Source organism: Physella acuta, unplaced genomic scaffold (assembly GCF_028476545.2).
Source record: "Physella acuta isolate Inbredline_101_S28 unplaced genomic scaffold, ASM2847654v3 ptg001010l, whole genome shotgun sequence".
NCBI classification, from domain to species: domain Eukaryota; kingdom Metazoa; phylum Mollusca; class Gastropoda; family Physidae; genus Physella; species Physella acuta.
In genome coordinates this window covers 206,614-218,928 of record NW_026732527.1, presented here as the reverse complement: position 1 = coordinate 218,928, position 12,315 = coordinate 206,614, and the positions used below count along the sequence as shown (strand labels likewise).

At 31.9% G+C, this 12,315-nt stretch overlaps 1 protein-coding gene across 1 annotated transcript; it reads right to left on the bottom strand.

The window, feature by feature from the left end:
* Nucleotides 1-3,641: 3,641 nt before the first annotated feature.
* LOC131954541 (uncharacterized) lies at nt 3,642-11,348 on the bottom strand. The gene is made up of 7 exons (XM_059318303.1): nt 11,163-11,348; nt 10,019-10,134; nt 9,717-9,811; nt 7,541-7,699; nt 4,295-4,353; nt 3,978-4,052; nt 3,642-3,826 (listed from the first exon to the last, which is right to left on the bottom strand). Exons 1-7 carry the CDS (start codon nt 11,251-11,253, stop codon nt 3,642-3,644), a joined length of 780 nt encoding a protein of 259 aa, XP_059174286.1. The 5' UTR covers nt 11,254-11,348.
* Nucleotides 11,349-12,315: the final 967 nt, after the last annotated feature.

Here is a 12,315-nt window from a genome sequence, read left to right as displayed (position 1 = left end):
CGTTATTTGTTTATTCATTTAATCATTTAATCATTTAATAACTTATTTTTTATTCATTTATTCATTTATTCATTTATTCATTTATTCATTTATTCATTTATTCATTTATTCATTTATTCATTTATTCATTTATTCATTTATTCATTTATTCATTTATTCATTTATTCATTTATTCATTTATTCATTTATTCATTTATTCATTTATTCATTTATTCATTTATTGATTTATTCATTTATTCATTTATTCATTTATTCATTTATTCATTTATTCATTTATTGATTTATTGATTTATTGATTTATTGATTTATTGATTTATTGATTTATTCATTTATTCATTTATTCATTTATTCATTTATTCATTTATTGATTTATTGATTTATTGATTTATTCATTTATTCATTTATTCATTTATTCATTTATTCATTTATTCATTTATTCATTTATTCATTTATTCATTTATTCATTTATTCATTTATTCATTTATTCATTTATTCATTTATTCATTTATTCATTTATTCATTTATTCATTTATTCATTTATTCATTTATTCATTTATTCATTTATTCATTTATTCATTTATTCATTTATTCATTTATTCATTTATTCATTTATTCATTTATTCATTTATTCATTTATTCATTTATTCATTTATTCATTTATTCATTTATTCATTTATTCATTTATTCATTTATTCATTTATTCATTTATTCATTTATTCATTTATTCATTTATTCATTTATTCATTTATTCATTTATTCATTTATTCATTTATTCATTTATTCATTTATTCATTTATTCATTTATTCATTTATTCATTTATTCATTTATTCATTTATTCATTTATTCATTTATTCATTTATTCATTTATTCATTTATTCATTTATTCATTTATTCATTTATTCATTTATTCATTTATTCATTTATTCATTTATTCATTTATTCATTTATTCATTTATTCATTTATTCATTTATTCATTTATTCATTTATTCATTTATTCATTTATTCATTTATTCATTTATTCATTTATTCATTTATTCATTTATTCATTTATTCATTTATTCATTTACTCATTTACTCATTTACTCATTTACTCATTTACTCATTTATTCATTTATTCATTTATTCATTTATTCATTTATTCATTTATTCATTTATTCATTTATTCATTTATTCATTTATTCATTTATTCATTTATTCATTTATTCATTTATTCATTTATTCATTTATTCATTTATTCATTTATTCATTTATTCATTTATTCATTTATTCATTTATTCATTTATTCATTTATTCATTTATTCATTTATTCATTTATTCATTTATTCATTTATTCATTTATTCATTTATTCATTTATTCATTTATTCATTTATTCATTTATTCATTTATTCATTTACTGATTTACTCATTTACTCATTTACTCGTTTATTCGTTTATTCGTTTATTCGTTTATTCGTTTATTCGTTTATTCGTTTATTCGTTTATTCGTTTATTCGTTTACTCGTTTATTCATGTATTCACGTATTCACGTATTCATTTACTCATTTATTCATTTATTCATTTACTCATTTGCTCATTTGCTCATTCGCCCATTCGCTCATTCGCTCATTCGCTTATGTATTCATGTATTCATGTATTCATGTATTCATGTATTCATGTATTCATGTATTCATGTATTCATGTATTCATGTATTCATGTATTCATGTATTCATGTATTCATGTATTCATGTATTCATGTATTCATGTATTCATGTATTCATGTATTCATGTATTCATGTATTCATGTATTCATGTATTCATGTATTCATGTATTCATTTATTCATTTATTCATTTATTCATTTATTCATTTATTCATTTATTCATTTATTCATTTATTCATTTATTCATTTATTCATTTATTCATTTATTCATTTATTCATTTATTCATTTATTCATTTATTCATTTATTCATTTATTCATTTATTCATTTATTCATTTATTCATTTATTCATTTATTCATTTATTCATTTATTCATTTATTCATTTATTCATTTATTCATTTATTCATTTATTCCTTTATGCCTTTATTCCTTTATTCCTTTATTCATTTATTCATTTATTCATTTATGCCTTTATTCCTTTATTCCTTTATTCATTTATTCATTTATTCCTTTATGCCTTTATTCCTTTATTCCTTTATTCCTTTATTCATTTATTCATTTATTCATTTATTCATTTATTCATTTATTCATTTATTCATTTATTCATTTATTTATTTATTCATTTACTCATTTACTCATTTACTCATTTACTCATTTACTCATTTACTCATTTACTCATTTACTCATTTACTCATTTACTCATTTACTCGTTTACTCGTTTACTCGTTTTTTATTTTGTTCGTTTGTTGGTTCTTTGGTTCGTTTGTTCGTTTGTTAATTTGTTCATTTGTGCGCTTGTTCCTGTGTTCGCTTGTCCGTTCGTTTGATTGTATGTTTTTTGTTTGTTTATTTATTTATTTAAATTTATATAATTTTTACATTTAAAAAAAAAATTTATTATTATTTTTTAAAATTTATTATTATTATTGTTTTGCTTTTTTTAAATATTTATTAAGCATTTTGTTAATAATTTTTTTAAATGTTACGGCCAAATATAATTATGTGTATATAAGCTATACAGAGAATATACAGATATACATATATATATATAATATATAATATATATATATAATATATATAATATATATAATATATATATATATATATATATATATATATATATATATATATATATATATATATATATATATATATATATATATATATATAAACCTTCGTCAAACTTCGTTAAGTTTATTTCTTTCTCTTAATGTGTCGCCAAAGTAAAACAATATAGGTCTATTCATTCCTAGTACCTAAATCAATGTATGGATATTCTTAGTTATGTTACCACTTCCAAGAACTTAAAGACTAGTGCATTCCAACTTACAATAAAATATACGCGTTCTCGTAACCACTGATAGCCACAAGCTGTGCAACCAAGTATAGATCGCTGATGTATAGAAAGGCATATAACACGCCACTGCCAGTTACTTGTGAAAACTGCGTGTAGTTCAGCTGTTGAAATTTTTTATTTATTATATGTCGAGTTTTGGGAGCAATATATATCACTTGTTTTTTTTTTATAACTTATAACAGAATCATCTTTACTATTACTATATAAATACATCTCAGTTATAAAGATAGTATTAAGTTATCGACAGTGGCGTAGCGAGGTCGGGTGTCACCCGGTGCGGCACTTAATGGTGTCACCCCCCCCCCCCCCCCCAGAGGCGTTGCGACCCTTCCCGGGGACAAACTTTCAAGTTTTCGATTTGCACCCCCCACCCTCAAACTTTCGATAGGCACCCCCCCCCCCCTCAAGTTTTTCTCTATATATTTTGCTATTTTTTGCCTTGGTGTCACCCCCCTAAATGGTGTCACCCGGTGCGGTCCGCACCCCCCGCCCCCCCCCCCCTCGCTACGCCCCTGGTTATCGATAATCGTCACTCATTTGCAAACCTCCTTGCAAACCTCCTTTATAATTTGTTTTACAAAACATAGAGAGATAATCTCACCATAGGTCCCCCTTAACGATTTGATTGAAATGCTTTGTATATCAACCTACATGGTACAAGTCTCCTTTAGACAACGTGACTTGCTCTTGAACTGGATCCTCGTGTTTTTCAACCACCAGCGTGTTATTATCGACCGTCGAAATGAAGACGTAATCTTGTATAGTTGTTGCAGACAGTAAGCGTACAACGTCATACATTTTACCGTTGACATGTGTGCTCACGAATTCTGTTCAACAAAAAAAACCGCTTAATAATTAATAGTACCATAAAAATCTTTAAGGTACATATATATATATATATATATATATATATATATATATATATATATATATATATATATATATATATATATATATTTATATATATATGACACCTACCTGCCATGTATTTCTTCTGCTTATCAACGCCTAGCATCATTACTGAGAAATAGTCGTTTGATGTCAAATGGTAACCTGATGGTTTGAGAAATCGATATTAAAAGCAAGTCAATTTATAATTTTTTTAAAATAAAAGTTTGATGTGCGGCATGAATAGGTGAACGAATGAGTATTTAATATGTTTATTTACTAACAAAAACAGATTGCACATATGTGTTATTTTTTATACAAAATACAGAGTATACTTCTAAATGTTCTCTAAGAAATCGACACAAGTAAAAAGCGACATATTAGAACTGGAATAACTGTTTACTAACTAATAATTGGGTGCCCTAAATGTTTGCGGTTCATCAGCGTAACATCTTTAGGAACAAATCTGTTGAATACAGTCAATTAAAAAAGGTAAATCAATCACATAAAATATTATTGCTCGGTCACATTAACATCAATAGCAACATCTTCATCAACATCAGCGTCAAGCAACGTCAACGGCAATGCCTACGTCAACGTCAATGTCAAAGTAAATGTCAACGCTAACGCCTACATCTCCAACTACATCTACTTCTATATCTTCATCTACATATATGTTTACATCTTCACCTACACCTACACCTACACCTACACCTGCACCTACACCTGCACCTGCACCTGCACCTACACCTACACCTACACCTGCACCTGCACCTGCACCTGCACCTGCACCTGCACATACACCTACACTACACTACACCTACACTACACCTACACCTACACCTACACCTACACCTACACCTACACCTACACCTACACCTACACCTACACCTACACCTACACCTACACCTACACCTACACCTACACCTACACCTACACCTACACCTACACCTACACCTACACCTACACCTACACCTACACCTACACCTACACCTACACCTACACCTACACCTACACCTACACCTACACCTACACCTACACCTACACCTACACCTACACCTACACCTACACCTACACCTACACCTACACCTACACCTACACCTACACCTACACCTACACCTACACCTACATGACATCTTAACCTACAAATACATCTACATATACTTAAACATCTACATATACTTAAACATCTACATATACTTAAACATCTACATATACTTAAACATCTACATCTACGTCAACATCCACATTCACATTCACATGTACATCAACCACAACCAAATCCACATCCACATATATCTTCAATCTATATTTTAATGTATACGTACAAGATGAAGTTCCATTCAAATCAGATTTTAAAAACAGTGTTATACAGTGACAGAGGTTGTGTTCACTACGGCTAGTATTTACCTTGTTCGGTTCATTAGGGCTAGTATTAACCTTGTTCGGTTCATTAGGGCTAGTATTTACCTTGTTCGGTTCATTAGGGCTAGTATTTACCTTGTTCGGTGCATTAGGGCTAGTATTTACCTTGTTCGGTTCAATAGGGCTAGTATTTACATTGTTCGGTTCATTAGGGCTAGTATTTACATTGTTCGGTTCATTAGGGCTAGTATTTACCTTGTTCGGTTCATTAGGGCTAGTATTTACCTTGTTCGGTTCATTAGGGCTAGTATTTACCTTGTTCGGTTCATTAGGGCTAGCTAGTATTTACCTTGTTCGGTTCATTAGGGCTAGTATTCACCTTGTTCGGTTCATTAGGGCTAGTATTTACCTTGTTCGGTTCATTAGGGCTAGTATTCACCTTGTTCGGTTCATTAGGGCTAGTATTTACCTTGTTCGGTTCATTAGGGCTAGTATTTACCTTGTTCGGTTCATTAGGGCTAGTATTCACCTTGTTCGGTTCATTAGGGCTAGTATTTACCTTGTTCGGTTCATTAGGGCAAGCTGGTATTTACCTTGTTCGGTTCATTAGGGCTAGTATTTACCTTGTTCGGTTCATTAGGGCTAGTATTCACCTTGTTCGGTTCATTAGGGCTAGTATTTACCTTGTTCGGTTCATTAGGGCTAGCTGGTATTTACCTTGTTCGGTTCATTAGGGCTAGTATTTACCTTGTTCGGTTCATTAGGGCTAGTATTCACCTTGTTCGGTTCATTAGGGCTAGTATTTACCTTGTTCGGTTCATTAGGGCTAGTATTTACCTTGTTCGGTTCATTAGGGCTAGTATTCACCTTGTTCGGTTCATTAGGAGTAGTATTTACCTTGTTCGGTTCATTAGGGCTAGCTAGTATTTACCTTGTTCGGTTCATTAGGGCTAGTATTTACCTTGTTCGGTTCATTAGGGCTAGTATTCACCTTGTTCGGTTTATTAGGGCAAGTATTCACCTTGTTCGGTTCATTAGGGCTAGTATTTACCTTGTTCGGTTCATTAGGGCTAGTATTTACCTTGTTCGGTTCATTAGGGCTAGTATTCACCTTGTTCGGTTCATTAGGGCTAGTATTTACCTTGTTCGGTTCATTAGGGCTAGCTAGTATTTACCTTGTTCGGTTCATTAGGGCTGGTATTCACCTTGTTCGGTTCATTAGGGCTAGTATTTACCTTGTTCGGTTCATTAGGGCTAGCTGGTATTTACCTTGTTCGGTTCATTAGGGCTAGTATTTACCTTGTTCGGTTCATTAGGTCTAGTATTCACCTTGTTCGGTTCATTAGGGCTAGTATTTACCTTGTTCGGTTCATTAGGGCTAGTATTTACCTTGTTCGGTTCATTAGGGCTAGCTAGTATTTGCCTTGTTCGGTTTATTAGGGCAAGTATTCACCTTGTTCGGTTCATTAGGGCTAGTATTTACCTTGTTCGGTTCATTAGGGCTAGTATTTACCTTGTTCGGTTCATTAGGGCTAGTATTCACCTTGTTCGGTTCATTAGGGCTAGTATTTACCTTGTTCGGTTCATTAGGGCAAGCTAGTATTTAACTTGTTCGGTTCATTAGGGCTAGTATTCACCTTGTTAAAGTATGCGTCAAATTGTGTATCCCTGCACTAATCATGTGTGACTCCATCGGTTGGGACTTGACGCCATACGTTAGTAGCTCGGTCACTCTAACTTGGCTCATGTAGGTCAGCAGCAGAACAGCCAATCCCCACCTTAAACATGAAAGCAATCTGCCTGTATCTAACGTGGTCTTGTGGTAGAGCGTTCGTCTGCCACCCCCGAGGTCTCGAGTTGGAATCTCGTTCCGGAGTGTGTTTACCTTTATATTTCAAGGTCACCTGTTCAACTCAAATCCTCCGACCCTTGGACCGCCTTATCCTAAAGGGAGCAGTACATACTTTAAAAGGTATTCCGATATAGTGCTGACCACACTACCCTTTTAAATGCTGAGGTCTCTGAAACAGATGAACTCTACTTCACCCTTCCCATGTATCTTGGGCACGAACGGGATAAATATATATATGTATGTATATATATATATATATATATATATATATATATATATATATATATATATATATATATATATATATATATATATATATGCTACAATTACGAGGTATATAACAGTGAATAACGTAATTATTTAAATTTATTTTATAATTTAGTTTACCAAATTTTCTCTTTCAGCGGTTGTACGTGTCTCAAATGCTATTGCCTACCTGCCGCCTGGTACGTAGTACTCCTTAGACCACGCGTCAATTATGGCGGGCCTCACGGAATCGTACGGTGTGATGCCGCAGGACGTAACAGCAACGAATTCGAATGGAATACTGCCAGCGATGTCTAAGACAAAGTGGTCGTAGTTCTTGAAATTTTCTCTGGAATAAAATTGATTTATATAGTAAATTAGTCATGATTATTAGACATTTTTCATATTAAGAATGTTTTTATAAAGTAGTCGTTATTCTTAAAATAGAAGTAAATTATATATGAACGTTTATCATTGGAAGATATATCTTTTTAAATACATAAAATAGTATATTTTACATTTTTTAACGGTCTCTATATCTCCCCCCCCCCCCCAGTTTATCTCTCTCTCTCTCGCTCTCTCTCTCTCTCTCCCTCTCTCTTTTTCTCTCTCTTTCACACATTCTGAGTCTCTCCAAAAACTATTACAATACTTGGAATAGTATGTTTTATTTTTTCACTCTCTTTTTCTCTGATTCTCGCACCTTCTATTTTTACGCTCTCTCTGTCTCTCCTCTTATTCTCCAGTCTGTATTTATCTGCTTCCTTACTCTTACCCTATTTTTATCTTTATACTTAAAGGTTGATTTATGACCAATTAATCGGGTACCAACCAAAGTTGCATCTTTTAAAATTTGATGAAACAAAGGCATTAAAAAGGTTTTAATATCAATATGTTATTAAATCGTGCACTGAATTGGAGAAAATAAATTATTTTCTTTAAATATATAATAATGAACAACTATTTAAATAAATAAAAATAAATACGAAGGTAGCTTCTTCAATTTAAATATATAACATAGCCCAAACATTTAATTAAAGTGTCCTTTTTTTGATATTTTAACATTCGTAACTGACCTGAACTTTTAATTAAAGGGTCTATATTTGGGTATTTTAACATTCGTAACTGACCTGAACTTTTAATTAAAGGGTCTATATTTGGATATTTCAACATTTGTAACTGACCCAAACTTTTAATTCAAGGGTCTATATTTGGATATTTTAACATTCGTAACTGACCTGAACTTTTAATTAAAGGGTCTATATTTGGATATTTTAACATTCGTAACTGACCTGAACTTTTAATTAAAGGGTCTATATTTGGATATTTCAACATTTGTAACTGACCCAAACTTTTAATTCAAGGGTCTATATTTGGATATTTTAACATTCGTAACTGACCCAAACTTTTAATTAAAGGGTCTATATTTGGATATTTTAACATTCGTAACTGACCCAAACTTTTAATTAAAGTGTCCATTTTTTTATATTTTAACATTCGTAACTGACCTGAACTTTTAATTAAAGGGTCTATATTTGGGTATTTTAACATTCGTAACTGACCTGAATTTTTAATTAAAGGGTCTATATTTGGGTATTTTAACATTCGTAACTGACCTGAACTTTTAATTAAAGGGTCTATATTTGGATATTTTAACATTTGTAACTGACCTGAACTTTTAATTAAAGGGTCTATATTTGGGTATTTTAACATTTGTAACTGACCTGAACTTTTAATTAAAGGGTCTATATTTGGATATTTTAACATTTGTAACTGACCTGAACTTTTAATTAAAGGGTCTATATTTGGATATTTTAACATTCGTAACTCAGAGCTTACTTCACTTCAAAAATGCAGTTTATTGGTAATCTTCTTCTTCGTGTTTTAATTATAATATTGGATGGGATTTCCACCAATACAGCAGCAGTTTGATTTTGGAGTTATCTCTCCCAGAGGAGTTGCTGTACCCAGTTATTATTTATACTTTTTACAGAATTACACTGTTTTCAAAGCTTTTTCCCTCTCACTTTTTGTTGAGATTCATATGAGCTACCGCTACCCCCTAGACATTCTGACGGGATACCCCTACCCCCTACACATTCTGACGGGCTTTAGACACCGAAAAATAAAAATAAACATAACTCCATGAAAGTTTTTGCATACTTTGCATAACTTAAAAATAACAGAATCTGTTTTACAGTGTTTGAGTTGTTACTTTCCATGAATACTCTGGGTGAATTTAGCGTCACACCCAGCGAGAGAAGAGTAGTAAGTTGTATGGTAACCGTAGTTTAGTCACGCAAGTACATCGATCTATATCAGCATTAAACAAGCTATGTGAAGCCGAAACATCAAGAGTACATTACATGTATTCGTAGGTGTAAGGTGTTCTCTGGGATTCGATCAGTTCTAGGTTGATTGTCTTCTCAGCTTTATGTTGTAGGTAGTCGTAATAGCTGAGCTGTAACAAGCGAACACGCCTATACACTAACCCACCTATATATATATATATATATATATATATATATATATATATATATATATATATATATATATATATATATATATATATCGAAGTATAGTTAGTTACCTGTCGTTACAGCTGGTGAAGTATACAATACAAATGTTTTCAAAATAAATTAATTAGCCTAAATTGATCACGGCTTACCGTCGCGACAGGTTTAGGATTGATTGACAGAAATGTCAGCTCAATCAGCTGATCGAAAAGTTGTGGGTTGGGGCCAAACAGCACGTACTGAATACTCTTCACCTTTACAGGCAGCCCTTTCACAATTCAAAACACAAAAAATAGATACATTTCTCATGTATTTAGTCTTATAGATAATTAACATCACAGTTGTTATGCTTTTAAAGTGTTTATGTTTAAAATATTTTAGTGGTACAACTTCGAAAACAGCAATTGTAGTAATTTTTTTAAATTAAGATGAAGCAAGTAGATGTATGCAGTGGCGGCACCTAATGGTGTGTCCCCCCCCCCAGAGGCATAGAGACCCTTCCCAGGGACAAACTTTCAAATTTTCGATTTGCACCCCCCCCCCCCTCAAACTTTCGATTTGCACCCCCCCCTCAAGTTTTCGATTTGCACCCCCCCCCCCAAACTTTCGATTTGCACCCCCCCCCCCTCTCGAGTTTTTCTCTATATATTTTGCTATTTTTTGCCTTGGTGTCACCCCCCTAAATGGTGTCACCCGGTGCGGTCCGCACCCTCCGCCGCCCCCTCGCTACGCCCCTGGATGTATGTACAGCTAGCATCTATGTGCTTTGATAAGTTTGATGGGATAACCACGGCTACTGAGATTACTAGACGTGTAGATCGGAACAAAACATTTGCATTACATTATATTAAAGCTCTATATTTTAGAATAGTTACACTTCTAGATATGCGAAAAGTCCTCCATAAGAGAAGCCTCCAATAGTCATTTGCTCAATTCTACTTCTATTTCAAAACCTAACCGTACCCAGAACTATAATCGTCTTTGATATACCCCCAAAATCATGGAGAGATTGAATTAACGTATGACACTTTTAAAGATATGTAACGACTACAATTCAAGTTATAGTCTACATGCGTTTAAATACCACTTAAAAATGGAAAAAAAATACCCCCACCAATGTTTTTTTTTTACATTATTGTGTTATTTGATCTGCAAAACACACAAATTCTTCTAAACTCTAAACTCTAAACCTCAAACCTCAAACCTTAAACCTTAAACTCTAAACTCTAAACTCTAAACTCTAAACTCTTAAATCTTAACTCTTAACTCTTAACTCTAAACTCATCTAAAACCAACCTGTGTCTGACACTGGTACAGGTTTTATCTGAAGACGATTCTTGGCGTAACAAACAGTAGCAATAAGAAAAACAAAAGTCTTCCAAGTCATGCTTTGTCAGGTGATTTTCCAAAGGAAGTTATTTAACAAATATCAATAGCATTATAAACTTAACATTAGACAGAAACACGTAAGTCTAAACGAAACTAAACATATGACCAAAAAGCGGATGTTTAGGTAATATTTCGTGCGAACTTACCCACCCTACCTATGCACAAAGATTTGGTCAATTGCGCACCAGCGCAGTGACTTTTTTCTGCTTATACTAAAGGCTCAAATGTATTCACACACACACACACACACACACACACAAACACACACACATACACGCACACATACACATACATAATTATATATATATATATATATATATATATATATATATATATATACTAAAAAATCCAGTTTTGTTTTATATTGTTCTTAAATTTTTTGCTGCTTTAGAAATCTTTCTACTAATCCGTATAGCAAGTTCTCTTTTTGATACTCGCTGCCCATGGGGTAAGTGAAGCAAGGTTCACCTGCTTCTGTGACCTCGGCATATAAAGAAATAGTGTGGTCAGCACTATGCCCGGCCGCCCACACTCTCCCTAACGTAAGGTACCCATCATAGCTGATATAGAGAAACAATACGAGAAAGTTAAATTTAATGATAAAAATCTAGTGAGAATCTTTTGAATAAGACATAAAAAAACAGAAAATAAAACGATTTTCTATAAAAAAAATCCAGTAATGCATCAACATACACTCATTGCATTGGAGGAATTAAAAACGTTGTGAGTAAAAATTCAGTTAACATTTTGATAGTTATTTGATTCAAATTTGTAGTCAAGTTCTCCTCCATGCATCGTTAGGTAAAGTCAGTGATATATTTGATTTTTGTAACAGTCTTGATCAAAGTTATCTTCAATGGAACGTCATAATTCATAACATTGTTAGGGCGTGCTAAGTATTGATGCATTAGCTCGGGAGAAATATCTTCCTTTATAACATTGTTAGGGCGTGCTAAGTATTGATGTATTAAGTAGCTCCAGATAAATATCTTCCTTTATAACATTGTTAGGGCGTGCTAAGTATTGATGTATTAGCTCGGGAGAAATATCTTCCTTTATA

Bases quoted from the DNA above. Each gene is read 5' to 3' on its own strand.
- LOC131954541 (XM_059318303.1), bottom strand. From the start codon at position 11,253: ATGACTTGGAAGACTTTTGTTTTTCTTATTGCTACTGTTTGTTACGCC. The intron at 10,135-11,162 runs GTTGGTTTTAGA...GAATTGTGAAAG, and splicing joins TGTACCAGTGTCAGACACAG to GGCTGCCTGTAAAGGTGAAG. The intron at 7,700-9,716 runs GTAATGTACTCT...ATTTTATTCCAG, and splicing joins CCTTACACCTACGAATACAT to AGAAAATTTCAAGAACTACG.